Source organism: Canis lupus, chromosome 1, assembly GCF_011100685.1.
Source record: "Canis lupus familiaris isolate Mischka breed German Shepherd chromosome 1, alternate assembly UU_Cfam_GSD_1.0, whole genome shotgun sequence".
Taxonomy (NCBI): Eukaryota; Metazoa; Chordata; class Mammalia; order Carnivora; family Canidae; genus Canis; species Canis lupus.
Genome location: NC_049222.1, coordinates 89,815,041 through 89,828,400, shown reverse-complemented (window position 1 = coordinate 89,828,400; position 13,360 = coordinate 89,815,041). Strand labels below are relative to the sequence as shown.

Here is a 13,360-nt window from a genome sequence, read left to right as displayed (position 1 = left end):
AGAGAAAAAGCAGATTCTCCCTCAAGGGAAAAAGATTTCATGCCACTGAGCTTATTTTTTTTAAATATACTCCAACTCTGAGAACAATCCTAAAAGATCTCTAAGAATGTTCTAGATACTGTTGTGATCCTTAGAATAAGGAGCACAGTGTCAAAATGACCACTTTAAAGGCACAATGCCCCAAAAGGCAGGGCTAGGAGGCAAAGGAAGGGTCCCTTCTTTCCCAGTCCATAATTTTGGGTTCATGTCCTTGCTCCTTGCAGGCAACGCCACGACTTCTTGTCTTTGTATTTCCAGGACCTGGTGCAGTGCTTAGAACAGAGGCACCCTCATTAGCTGGAGTGCATGCAGGAATACACTCTCAAACTTATGAGCCTAGGATTTGCCAGCTTCCTAACTCATCCACACACCAGAAAGTTAAGAGTTGGGAGAAAGAAATTGATTACAGTACTGCATTTCTTTTTTCTTTCTTTTTTTTTTAAAGATTTTATTTATTTATTTCACAAAGAGAGAGAAAGCACACAAGCAGGGGAAATGGCAGGCAGAGGGAGAGGGAAAAGCAAACTCCCCATGGAGCAGGGAACCCGATACAGGACTCTATCCCAGAACCCTGGGATCATGACCAGAGCTGAAGGCAGACATTCAACAACTGAACTACCCAGGTGTCCCAGTTCTGCATTTCTTAATCTACTTCCAAGAAATACCATCAGGTAACCTGTTTGCTATTTTTATTTTTGGCCTTTTATATAGAACAACACATTTTATCCTCTGAATGATAAGGAGAGGCACTTGTGAAGCCCTGGATGTTTCTGAGCAAAGTGACACTAACATGGTGTGTAAACATAAAGCCAATCCTAGAACATGAGGAACCCAAAAAAGTGTGAAAGAAGTCCAGTCTATCTATATCTGGGTCCAAGGGAAAAACGCAGGAAATTGCATCATCTGGGTCTTGTTTTGTGATAGAGAGATTCTGATTCCCTCCATGCCATTTCACTTAAAAGAGCAAGAGTTTATGCAAAGGACAGATATATTAGATTGTTAAAGAAAAAAGGGAGTGAAAGTGTGACAACTGGAGTCTAAAAGAGAATCAAGAAAGAACTCAGTTGCCAGAACAATCTACTTTTATCATTAACCCACCTATTCAATGAACAAAGGCAGAGAGCATTTGCCTAAGACAGAGTTTACCACCATCTTTAGTTAGATGTTAGGCAAAGGAAAAAAAGAGAAATCTATGACTGTTTTAATCTCTGAAGCATGACTTCAGAGGTCATGCAGGGACCTGGCAGAGAAGCTAAACAGGAAGAGGTAAGAGACATTTAAGAGCAGGGGTCAAGCTTGCAAATAAAGATTTAAAAGAATGATAAAGCCCAGCGGGGGTGTCAATGTGAGGAAATGACCACTCTTAGGGTAGTTGGTGGAAGCATAAATAGGTGTAACTTTTCTGCGAGCAATTTGGCCACATGTATCAAAAGCTTGCAACATGTTTCTTTCCATTGACCAGGCAACACCACCCTAGAAATTTTTAAGGCAGCATTTGCACTAATTAGTCAAGATGTACGTATAAGACCCCCATCAACCTCTGTACATTACTGTGAAAAACTGGACACTATCTTGAGGCACAATAATAGAAAATGGATTCAGTAAATCATTGTCTATGCAATCAGTGCAATTTTACAGTCTTATGTGAGTTATAATATAGATCTACGTTGATTGACATGGAGAGTTGTTCGCGATATTTTATTTTATTTTTTAAAGATTTTATTTATTTATTCATAGAGACGGGGGGGCGGGGCAGAGACACAGGCAGAGGGAGAAGCAGGCTCCATGCAGGGAGCCTGACGTGGGACTTGATCCAGGGTCTCCAGGATCACGCCCCAGGCTGCAGGCGGCGCTAAACCGCTGAGCCACCAGGGCTGCCCTGTTCATGATATTTTAAAATGAAAACAAATCCTAGGGGTACCTGGATGGCTCAGTGGTTGAGTGTCTGCTTTCAGCTCAGGGTGTGATCCCAGGGTCCTGACATCGAGTCCTGCATCGGGCTCCCCACAGGGAGCCTGCTTCTCCCTCAATGTCTCTGCTTCTCTCTCTCTCTCATGAATAAATAAAGAAAATCTTAAAAATAATAAATGAAATAAACAAATCCTAAAGTAGCATGCCCAACACAATCTTATTTCTGTAAAAATGGAAGGATATACACACAAATGTGAACAGCTGTAATTTTTGTGTGGTCGACGTTTTTGCTTGTTTCCTATTTCTCATGTTGAACATGGATGAAAGGAAGAGAGGGCAGGGGAAACTGTTTCTGCTACCACCAATTCTGCCTTTCTAGTCCTGCATTTGATCTGAATGCAGTGGGACACAACACTCTGTGCCAACTTTACCAATTGGCTTGATCTCACCAAACCCCTGCATGCAGATGCCTTCATATATACTTTCAGAGATAACAGGCTGCTTTTATTCTCTGTCCCCAAGTTGTCCATATAGCCAGTTGTCAACAGTTGTTGCACTACAGTGCGAACTCCAGAAGCAGAGGGACTACACTTACCTCAACCAAATAACTTCTTGCATTTCCCTAGACCCTAGAGAACCTTTGTGGCTGCTGATCGCTAATAAATTAGACTAGACCCTTATGGGAACCAGGATAGTACAGTTTGTTGCTTTAACTCTTTTCAATTGACCAAAACATGAATAAGCACCTGATCATCTGCCACTGAAAAGAACTAAGTGCTCCTGTTTCTTTGTCTTCTTCAGCAAAAAGTCTGAGCATCGCATCCCTGCCTCTTCCAGGTCCCTATTAAAGAGGATGGAAAGATGGGGTGCTTGAAACATCACCCCATTCCATCACTAGCTCCGTCTGGGGAGCTGAGATGGGAGACCCAGTCCCTTAAGCTCTACTTCTCTCCCCAGGTAACCACATGATGCAATTATATTTTCTTTCCACGGTAACCACATGATGCAATCACGCATCTATCTTCCATATAGAAGTGAGCGTTAGGTCCACACATACCTGTGACCTATCAGAGCTCAGAGAACACCAAATGAAGAAAATTTCACCCTGGTGGAGGCGTCTTTCTTTCTTATTTCTTTCTTTCTTTCTTTCTTTTTTTTTTTTTTTGAAGATTTTATTTATTTATTCATGAGAGACACACAGAGAGAGGCAGAGACACAGGCAGAAGGAGAAGCAGGCTCCCTACGGGGAGCCCGATGCAGGACTCAATCCCAGGACCCCGGTATCACGCCCTGAGCCAAAGGCAGATGCTCAACCACTGAGCCACCCAGGTGCCCCCAGAAGGTTCTTTCAATTGCACTTAATGCCCAAAGTTCAAGTGGAGCTGTCCCAAGAATTTGGAAGAAAATTATTTAGAATGTGAAAGAACAAACTCCTGAGTCTCCTAAAGCCCCATCTATTGGCCCTTGGTCTAAAACATGTCCTACAAATGAAGCAATTCCAGAAAGCACCAACATCCCTCTCTGTCATCACCACTAAAGAACAGCACTGTTTCATGGCAGACACACATTTACACATAAATTTCTATGCCTGCATCATCTTCATAGACAAAACAGCATATACTTCTCAGGAAAATCTCTGTACCTTCATCTGGTTCTGTGCTTCTGCCCAAAATTATTGGGATTCTTGGATATAATCTGTTTTGTTAGCTCCTTGTTTTTATCTTCCATAAAATCACTCTGTAATGATGATTATTTTGCTTAACATTTTGTCCCTTTTCTGCAACAAAGCAATGTAGATATATAAAGATTATTTATGTCTTTTCTGCCTTCTGACTTTTGCTCTCTTTACCCAGACTCCTTATTTTACATTTATATGTACCAAATTCTCTATCTATTGGGCCAAATTCTCTATCTTTTCTGTGTTTGAAAGAAACCAAGATTTCACTAAATGAATTTTCCAAATATTAGTAATAATTTTTATAATGTATAAAAGCACTAAATGCCAGTAAGAAAGGCAGTTGACAAGATTTGGTGCTCGTACAAGGGCTGTATTATGACATGTAAAGCAGCGATGTCTGAAATCCCAAAAGCAAACATTATCATGAATTTCCTAACTCAGTCTCATGCTTCTTTGGTGCACAGGAAGTCAGAGACAATTACACTGAAACGAAGGTGTATGTACGTGACACAAAATGAAATTTTACTTCTCCAGCTCAGAAAACCTCAGTGGTGGATCTTTCCTCCTGTATCTCCCTGAGAGGTGGGTTCCAGAGAAACATTTAACCCTAAATCATACGATTACATCATACAATTATACTTTGTGTTCAAAACAAAACAAACAAAAGTCCTGCAGGATGGGACTCTTCCAACATATGGATTTCCAACTTATAAGAATTTAGGTTTCATCAGAGCATGGGAGAGCCAGTGCAGTCGAGGGGGATGGGCCCTGGTGGGTATTCCCAGGTTTCTGTTCTGCTTTGGCCCTGCCCCTAAACTGAGCAATGTTGCTTGCAGGAAGCCACAGAATTTGGGAACAGTGGGGGACATTCTTTTCCCACTATGAGTTCCTCTGCTCACTCCTTCTTGAGGTTGGTGTGGGCGGAACTGACCTCTTTACAAATAAAAAATTTAATATATCAGGTTTGAACATTTCTGCTGGAAGAAGCCCATTGATTTTACCCCCACAAACATCTTCAAGGGGTAGTTCGTATCATTCTGAGTAGATAGGCGGAAGAATAAGAAGACTTAGGAACCCATGCTAAATGTCCTGATGGCCATATTTCAACAGTGGGTAGGCTGGCAAGGGAAAACATTTTCTTTTCCAACTGCCAAATTGCAAAACGTCACACTGGTGGTTTAAACACCAATCAGAACGCAGAAAAGTTTGCCAGTGCTGCTACTGAGATGACAATGTTTTTTTAAAAAGGTAATTCTCTGCTTGCTTTTAAAGAAATTTATTAAGGTTCATGCATCAACATAGCACACACCCAATTAAGAGCAGAGTCTTTGGAATGGTTTGTAATCTCTGCCACCACTGCCTGTGGGGCCTTGAACAAATTGCACGTCTGTGTGCAAACTACATCTCTAAGCTTCATTTTCCTTCTATATGAGATTTCATGTGAGTCTTCTAGAATTTTTGTAAGGATTCAGTGGTATAATCTATTAAACGTATCACAGTGTCTGGGACACAGTAGGTGATCAATAAATGGTAAGCTTTAATATGATATTAATACTAAGTATGTCCTGGGGTGCCTGGGTGGCTCAGTCGGTTAAGCGCCTGCCTTCAGCTCAGGTTATGATCCCAGATGTGAGACCCACGTCTGGCTCCCTGCTCAGTGGGGAGGCTGCTTCTCCCTCTCCCTCTGAGATCTCTCTCGCTTTCACTCTCACTTTCTCTCAAATAAATAAATAAAATCTTAAAAAAATACGAGGTATATCCTTACTAATCCACTCCTTTGAACAATTTCTGCTAAGCTCCTTAGTATAACTCTTCCACCTAAGACACAAATGGTTCAAAGGGGAAAAGAGAACCCCCCAAATAGGAACATCCAATCCTTATTCTTGCCTGAGGATTAGGGAACCGTTTATACTTAGCTTGAATGGGGCTCTTTTTGTTCAGATTGTATCACACATTCAGTTCCCCTGGGTGTGTCTGGTGATTTCAGTACAGGGATGGAAGACATAGGAGGGTGACCGTCCACCCCAAGCAGCTCCAACCTGCCACTGGCATCGTCATACCCAGCCCAAAGTGCTCTGCAACTTCCGCTTCCTCTCCTACCCTTCTGCCTTGGCCTCTGAAAAATGATAATAAAGACAGTGATGAAGCTGATGGCAGCTAACGTTTAACATTTACTCTGAGCCAGGCACGACAAGCACTGTGTACACGTAATTTCACTCACTCTTCCCAAAGGTCCTAAGAAGTAGGTCCTATGATTATCCCACTTGACAAGCAAAGAAACCAAAGTCTAGAAAGGTTAAATAACAGGCCCAGTGTCACACAGTTTGTAGCAGAGGTGGCCAATCTGCAAGCAGGTCTGAGTCCAGCCAGGGCCTTTATTCTTAACTGCCAGGCCACACCGACCCCACCACTGCTTTCAAGAGTGCCTGTAGGATTAGCACAGGGCCTGCTGCTCCTCCCAGGTGAACTCTGCCAAACCCCACAGTCTCCCACATCTTTGTGCCCCAGCCACACTTCCTGACCTAAAATTCACAGGGACCAAGGAGCTACAGCAATGGTACGTGGTACACCCATTGCTAACGTCCGTTTGATTCCCATGCTCCCCAAATGAATTAATTGCCCCTTCTGGCTTGCACCAGAAAAAAAAAAAAAAAAAGAGAGAGAAATTCCCCTAGGGAGATTCCTGACAGACTTCATACCTTTTAACTATAGTACTTCTGGTACTCCAACATTAATACACAGTACACATTAACAAATTCATTTTAAGGGTGAAGAAATAGTAAGGTAAGAGAAATTGTTTGTCCACAACTACACAGCAGGTGAACATTAGACAGCAAGAAGGCCCAGTGGGCCTTCTGGAAGTCCTTACCGCCTGATTATTCCCAGCTCCTTATGGCTCAGACCTCTCCACACGCTATCCACCTGCAAAACATACTGTGCAACTACCCTTTCGCAGGCTCAGCTAAAAGAAAAATCACAAGTCCTAGAGCAGTGAGGGCAGTTAGGATACTAAGTTGATCCTTCAGGGCCAGTTTCATATTATCTTTTAACCAGTCTAGATTTCTCAGGGCAGGACAAGAATGCCCCCCCCCCCCGCCCCCCCAATACTTGTCAGCAGTTTCCAGCGGAGGAAAAACTGCAGCTAAAGCACCTCCGGTGAGAACTTTGAGCAGCAAACGCACCTACGTTTAGTGTGTGCGATTTTGATTAGGAACTGGATGGCGAAGTGGACTCTCCTGGTCCCCGGCCTGAGCGCTATAAATGTAAAAATGCCAGCCACAGGCCATTCCTTGTTTTGTTTTGTTTTGTTTTTCCTTTTTTTGTTTATTTAAACGGAGAGTCTTAAAAAAAATCACTTTTTCCACTTCACGGCTCCTTTGGACCAGGGAATAAAAATAGCGATGTCCACAGGAGCCAAACTTCTTCTGGTAGGGGGGAGGGAGAAATAAAAATAAAACGACAGGGAGAAAAGAAAGCGCCCTGCTGGGAACAGCCCAAGTCCTGAAGCGGCTGCCTGGAAGCACAAAGTCTCCTTTCCACCACTTCTCCACCGGCCCCAGGTCCCAGCAGCGTCTCCAGGGAAGGCGCGGGCTATACGCAAGCCCGCGGCGAGCCCCGCGCGGCCCCCGTGCGCCCTGCGCCCTGCGCCCTGCACCTGTCAGACCCCGGGGCGTGCGCGGGGCGGGGACGCTGGTGGCCCGGGACACCCGGCGGGGCTGGCGGCTGGGACGGTGCCGGGGAGGCGCAGCGGGCGGAGGCCGGCGCGCGGCAGCTCGGGGGCGGGGGCGGGGGCGGGGGTCCTCGGGTGCGCCCCTGCAGCGCCGTCCCGGGGCGGGGGGGGGGGGGGGCCCGCTGCTGCGGCGCCGCGGGGCGCGTCTTACCTGTTGAGCTTGAGCGCGAAGGCGCGCCGCTCTGCGCCCGGGAGCGTGGCCATGGCCCGCGCGCGGCTCGGCGGCCTCCGGGGGCGCGGGGCGCGGGCGGCGGGGGCGCGGGGCGCCGCGGGGCCGCTGCAGCGCTCGCCTGGCGGGACGCGAGCCTCATCTGTCAGGCGGCGCTGCAAACTTCCGCATTTCCACCTTGGGCGCCGCAGTCCCCGCGGGGGAGGGCGCAGCCCCGGAGCGGCGGCCGGCCCGGCCCCAGGCAGCGGCGGGCCCGCGAGGGTGTGGACACGCCGCGGAACTGGCCTCCGGATGCCCCGACGGACGGCGCGCTGCGGCCCGGCCCTGACCTCCGGCGCCCCCCCGCCCCCACCGCGAGCGCGGGCGGGCGGCCCCGCGACCCCTGAGCCAGGCCGGAAACCCCGTCTGCGCGGAGCCCAGCGAGGCGGCCGGTGCCTGCGGGCAGGGGCGCCTGCGGGCAGGAGCGGGGTCCGCGCGCGGGGTGCGGGGCGCGGGGCGCGGGGCGCGGGCGGGCGCGGGGGCGGACACCAGCCCTGCCTTCTCCGCGCTTGGGCCTTAACGGCGGTCCACACCGCGCCGGGGGGAAGGCAGATTTGAAAACCAAACAAACCAAAAAGTGGATACAGACCCACTTGTGCAAAAGCTGTGTCCCTCATCCTTCCTGGGGCACCTCAGGCAAATATCATGAACCAGCCCAGGAAAAGCATTATAAGTTATCCCCCACCCCCCACCCCCGACGCCCCTTCAATTTTGTCTGTTTGCAGCTAGAGGATACATGCTTTTCTCTGGGAAAACACTGCACGCCTCTTTCCTGTGATTCAAGACTGCAACCCTGTCCATTTCAGTTTCAGACCGGGCAGTCCGCTACCGGGCCCAGCCCCAGCTCCAGCTCCAGAAAAACCAGAAAAGTCCCAATGTTCACTAGAGTGGGAAAGTACGTGTTTCTTTCAAGTTACTGGTTTGCTCCAAGTTTTGCTCTCACGGAGCACTCTCTGAATACTGCCTCTGTCTGGCAACTTGCCCTTTAAAAATAGGAAAGCGAGATATTTTTGGTTCAGAGCTACACTGCTGTCTAATGTGGCTATTAACTGTTGGAAGTGATGGTTAGTCTGAACTGAGATGCACTGAGTGTGCAAAATGCACATCGGGTGTAGACAGTGTGGAGAAAAATAATGCAAAATATCCTGTTAGTGATTGTTATATTACATGGTAAAATGATAGTTTTGATATTAGGCAAAGATATATTACAATTAATTTCACCTGTTTAGTTTTCCCTCCTTACAATGTGCCTTGCGTTAAAGAAAATTTAAATTACACATATGGCTCACATGTGAGGGTCACATATGTTCCTATGGAACACTGCTGGTTTGCAGTTTGCAACTTAATAGTAAAACATCTAAGGACTGAATTCAGTCTCTTCCTGATAGTTTTCCTTTTTCTGGTTTTGGCTGCCTCTGTTAGCTTAGTGATTTTTCAGAGCTGGTTAGGTGACTTTTCCCTGAAAATATCAATGCCTTTAAGCATATAAGATGAAGTTCTTCAGTGCGACGTTATTATATAGGCTATGAAAAAAGATCCAAAGAGAAGAAAGTTTTTTGTAATATGCGGTTTTTGACTTTCAAAATTCTAAGTTTATTTACTGCACTGGGATCCATAAGCAAACATTTAGATCAAGAAGTGCTAAGAGAACAATTCTGTGACTCCTTTCAAACTGGGAGTAAATGGGTGATTTGTAGACAATTTTTTAACACCAGAATCTTGAGTCTGCTGCGTACCAGCCTTTCATTTGGATCCTCTGAGTTCTAAATGTCTGTGACACACACTTTCCTTTAGAGCAAAAATATTCTGATTTTCACATAAACGCAAATGAAATATAATGAGAGTATATCAAATTTTCAGAATTGCAATCAAGGAAACCTTCTTGGGGGGTTGGGGGGAATGGAATCATAAAACCTCCCACCTTACAGCAGGTCATGCTGCATTTAACTTAGTATTTGGTATCTAATTATAAAGGTTAGGCCAGCATTATGCCCCATGCCATCCATTCTCAGATGGTTAGAAATGACTCCAAATTTCCTCAACAGCCTTTTAACAATTCACTGTGAATATGTTATTCACTAATTTAGTCAGATGCCAATTTTTAAAATGTATCTGCTCTGAGATGCATTCACAGATCACAGATCACTAGATGAATGCCTGGCTTCTCGCTACTTTAATTCCATGTAGTTGGATGTCTCTCCCCAACTCTCCCCTTCTGACTAAAAGGCACTCTAAAAAGCTTCCTTCTTTCCACACCTATGACCTCTCTTGGCCTTCCTCTTTTTCTGCATCTCTTTGTCACTCAATTTTTTTTTTTCACTTTCATAAAATTCCTCCATTGACTTTTTTTTTTTTTCTGTAGAGAGTTTGGGGTGGGGGAAGTGGAGTGAGGAGTGGAAGGAGAAGGAGAGAGAGAATCTTAAGCAGGCTCCCCACCCAGCACAGAGACAATGTGGGGCTTGATCTCATGACCCTGAGATCATGACCTACGCTGAAATCAAGAGTCGGATTCTTAACTGGCTGAACCAGTGAGCCACCTAGGCGTCCCACCTTGCTTGATTTCTATAACAGATGTAATATCATCATGGCAAATTCTCCTCTAGGCTTTCCCTGTGTCTTCTTACCTCTCCAAAAAGCCAAACTCTTTCTTTATATTGCATCGTGTGTATTTTATTTAACAAACAATGACACCTTGTACTAGGGCCTGTTCTGAGCCCTTTACAAATATTAATTAATTAGTTAGTTACAAACATTAAGTAACAACATTATGCCTATGTTGTGACCAGAAAAACTGAGGCTCAGAGAGGTTAAGCGATTTGCCCAAGATCAGAAGCTAGTAAGGGACAGAGTCATTCCCAATCCTAAATTGATGCTTATCTCTCAAATACTTCCACTTGAACATCCTCAAACTCCACGATTATAGAACTAAAACTCTCTGTCTCCTCTACCCAACTGTAAACTGGCTATCCCTCTACCATCCCTCATTTCTCTTGGTAGCACTATTGGCCCATTTACCAGTTTTAGAACTTCGCAGTTATCCAGTGTGGGAAAAGCAGGAAATCTGTGTGCCGGCTCCAGGTTTCCACTAACTGCATGACCCAGGGCCAGTCACTCCCCCCATTTGGCTGACAGACCCCTCAGTCTCAGGATGACACCATCTGCTTGCCTCTCTCTGAACTCTGAATGTGTCAGCTCTAACTTCTTCCTCTTCTTTACCCTTTGGATCTAATTGTCCACCAAGTCCTGTTATTTATGCTTCATAAATCTCACCCCTATAAGTGTCATTGTCCTCACTGCTTCCTTTCTGGCCCAGCTCTCAGCAATTAATATCTGGATAACAACCCAGGAAAAGTTTTTAATGGCCTACCTGCCAGTAGCTTCTTTATATTCCAATTGAATCTGACTCTAACACTGTATTAATTTTACTAAGATACTTGTTTCATTGTGTTCATTCCCAGCTCAGTTACCTTTGGTGATTTCCCATATCCCTACAACCAAGTGTGACCTTTCCAGTTGGTTTATAGGCCCATTTCACATAACTAATTCTAATCCTTCCCTCTCTGTCAAGCAAGGGAGATCTTCTTGCCTGGGGCCTTCTTTGCTGATGTCATGCTTCCTCCCATCATAACCTGAAATCTAGCCAGTCTCTCCAAATTCTTCCAAGTTTAAATGGAGCTTACACCTCCCACCTCTACCTTAAGAGTACACCTTCCAGGATAACAGCACATTGAAAGAGCTGAAAGTGTAGGTCATCACCAATAAACACAACCTAGTGGAATGCAAGGTCCACAGGACCACACAGTATAGTGGGATCCTTTGTACATTTCCTTCTTTATTCTCCATTTAAGATTTTGTTCATATGTCACCTTCTGTGAGCATCTATTTAACACTCAGATGCCCCCTTCCCTAGTCTGACACTTTGAACTCTGTCTCCAGCTTTTTCTCTATAATACTTAATCACTATCTGACATACTATGCAGTTTATTTTTGTCTGTTAACCTTCATGTTTCTAGAATATAATTCCATAAGTGCAGAGATTTTTGTTTTATTCACTGCTCTACCTCTATGGCCTACAACAATGGTTGGCACATAGTAAGTGTCCGACAAGTACTCCTTCAATGAATGAAAGAATAGCTGACTCAATATGGAACATGGAGCAGACACTCGATAAGTATTTCTTTTTTTTTTTAATTTTTTTTTTTTTATTTATGATAGTCACAGAGAGAGAGAGAGAGAGAGAGAGAGAGAGGCAGAGACACAGGCAGAGGGAGAAGCAGGCTCCATGCACCGGGAGCCCGATGTGGGACTCGATCCCGGGTCTCCGGGATCGCGCCCTAGGCCAAAGGCAGGCGCCAAACCGCTGCGCCACCCAGGGATCCCTCGATAAGTATTTCTTAAAGTGAACTTGAATGGGAGTGATCAAGTTTCATGTGTCTTTCAAAGAAAGTAAGACTCGGGCAGCCTGGGTGGCTCAGTGGTTTAGTGCCGCCTTCAGCCCAGGGCCTGATCCTGGAGACCCGGGATAGAGTCCCACATCGGGCTCCTGCATGGAGCCTGCTTCTCCCTCTGCCTATGTCTCTGCCATTCTCTCTCCCTCTCTGTGTCTCGAATGAATGAATGAATGAATAAATAAATAAAGATCTTAAAAGAAAAAAAAAAAAAAGAAAGTAAGACTCTTTTTTATTCTCCTGAGCATTTATTCTCTTACTTAGGCCTTTGTATGAGCATCTTCTAGCTCTGTTTTACATTTGTCTCTTGGGCGTTTCGAGAAATGAAACCAGCACAAAGATTATTACTAACAAGTAGACATATGTATTTTTGTCTTATAATTACAGACAGATACAGAAAGATTTGTGTGTGGTCCTTAAAACCAGTCAGAGGGGCACCTGGGCACCTCAGTGGTTGAGCATCTGCCTTTGCCTCTGGTTGTGATCCCAGGGTCCTGGGATCAAGTTCCTGCATCATACTCCCCTGAGGGAGCCTGCTTCTCCCTCTGTCCACGTCTCTGCTTCTGTCTGTGTCTCTCATGAATAAGTAAATAATAATAATAATAATAATAATATAATTAAAGCCACACTCAGACATTAGAATTGGAGTTTCTATTTTTCTCCACTTTATTCCTTATATTATCAGAAGAAAGCTCAACATATGAAAAGAATAAAGAATAAGAAACTTTCCCTTAATAATCACGGTGACGAAACATATATCTTACAAGCATACTGTATATATTTTTGTATGTACACTTATATGTATATCTATATATACATATATATGCATTTTAAATTTAGGATTTAGGCCATATTCCAATGTGCAATGCTATTTCATTTTCAATAGGAATATTCATACCATAGCCTTTTTATAACTAGAAGGACTTTGGATTAATTAACTAATTAATTAATTCTTTCATTATCATGTGTGTGCTTTTTATTCATTCCCCAAACATTTGCTGGGTGGTAACCATATGTCAGGCTCTGTACTAAAGTGATACTGAGGGCCAAACAATGAACAATACTTACTCCTGGACTTCGGACTTAGCAGAACTCATTGTCTAGGAACGAGATGCATTCCAAGGGAAAGAAGAAGCTTGAGTTCTGGGTGAGGTGACAATGAAGGGACGTTTTGTTTCACAAAACTCAGTGAGTGAGGAAACAGAGAGAGGAAGTGATTTATTCTCTCGGAGAAGGCGTTGACAGAAAGATGGACGCTGAGGAAGAATGACTTTACTGATGCAGTGACATGGCGATTGGGTCTTAAACAACAAAGAAACATTCGCCAAGCAGAGCAGGGCATTCAG

The 13,360-nt window shown here is 44.8% G+C and overlaps 1 protein-coding gene across 1 annotated transcript in view; it reads right to left on the bottom strand.

Moving 5' to 3' along the window:
• The window catches only part of DOCK8 (dedicator of cytokinesis 8), a 234,866-nt gene extending 227,269 nt beyond the window's left edge, over positions 1-7,597 (bottom strand). The window contains 1 exon segment of the mRNA XM_038527147.1: positions 7,510-7,597. Coding sequence (XP_038383075.1) covers positions 7,510-7,562 — 53 coding nt within the window. The 5' untranslated portion in view covers positions 7,563-7,597.
• Between the last annotated feature and the right edge of the window lie 5,763 nt (positions 7,598-13,360).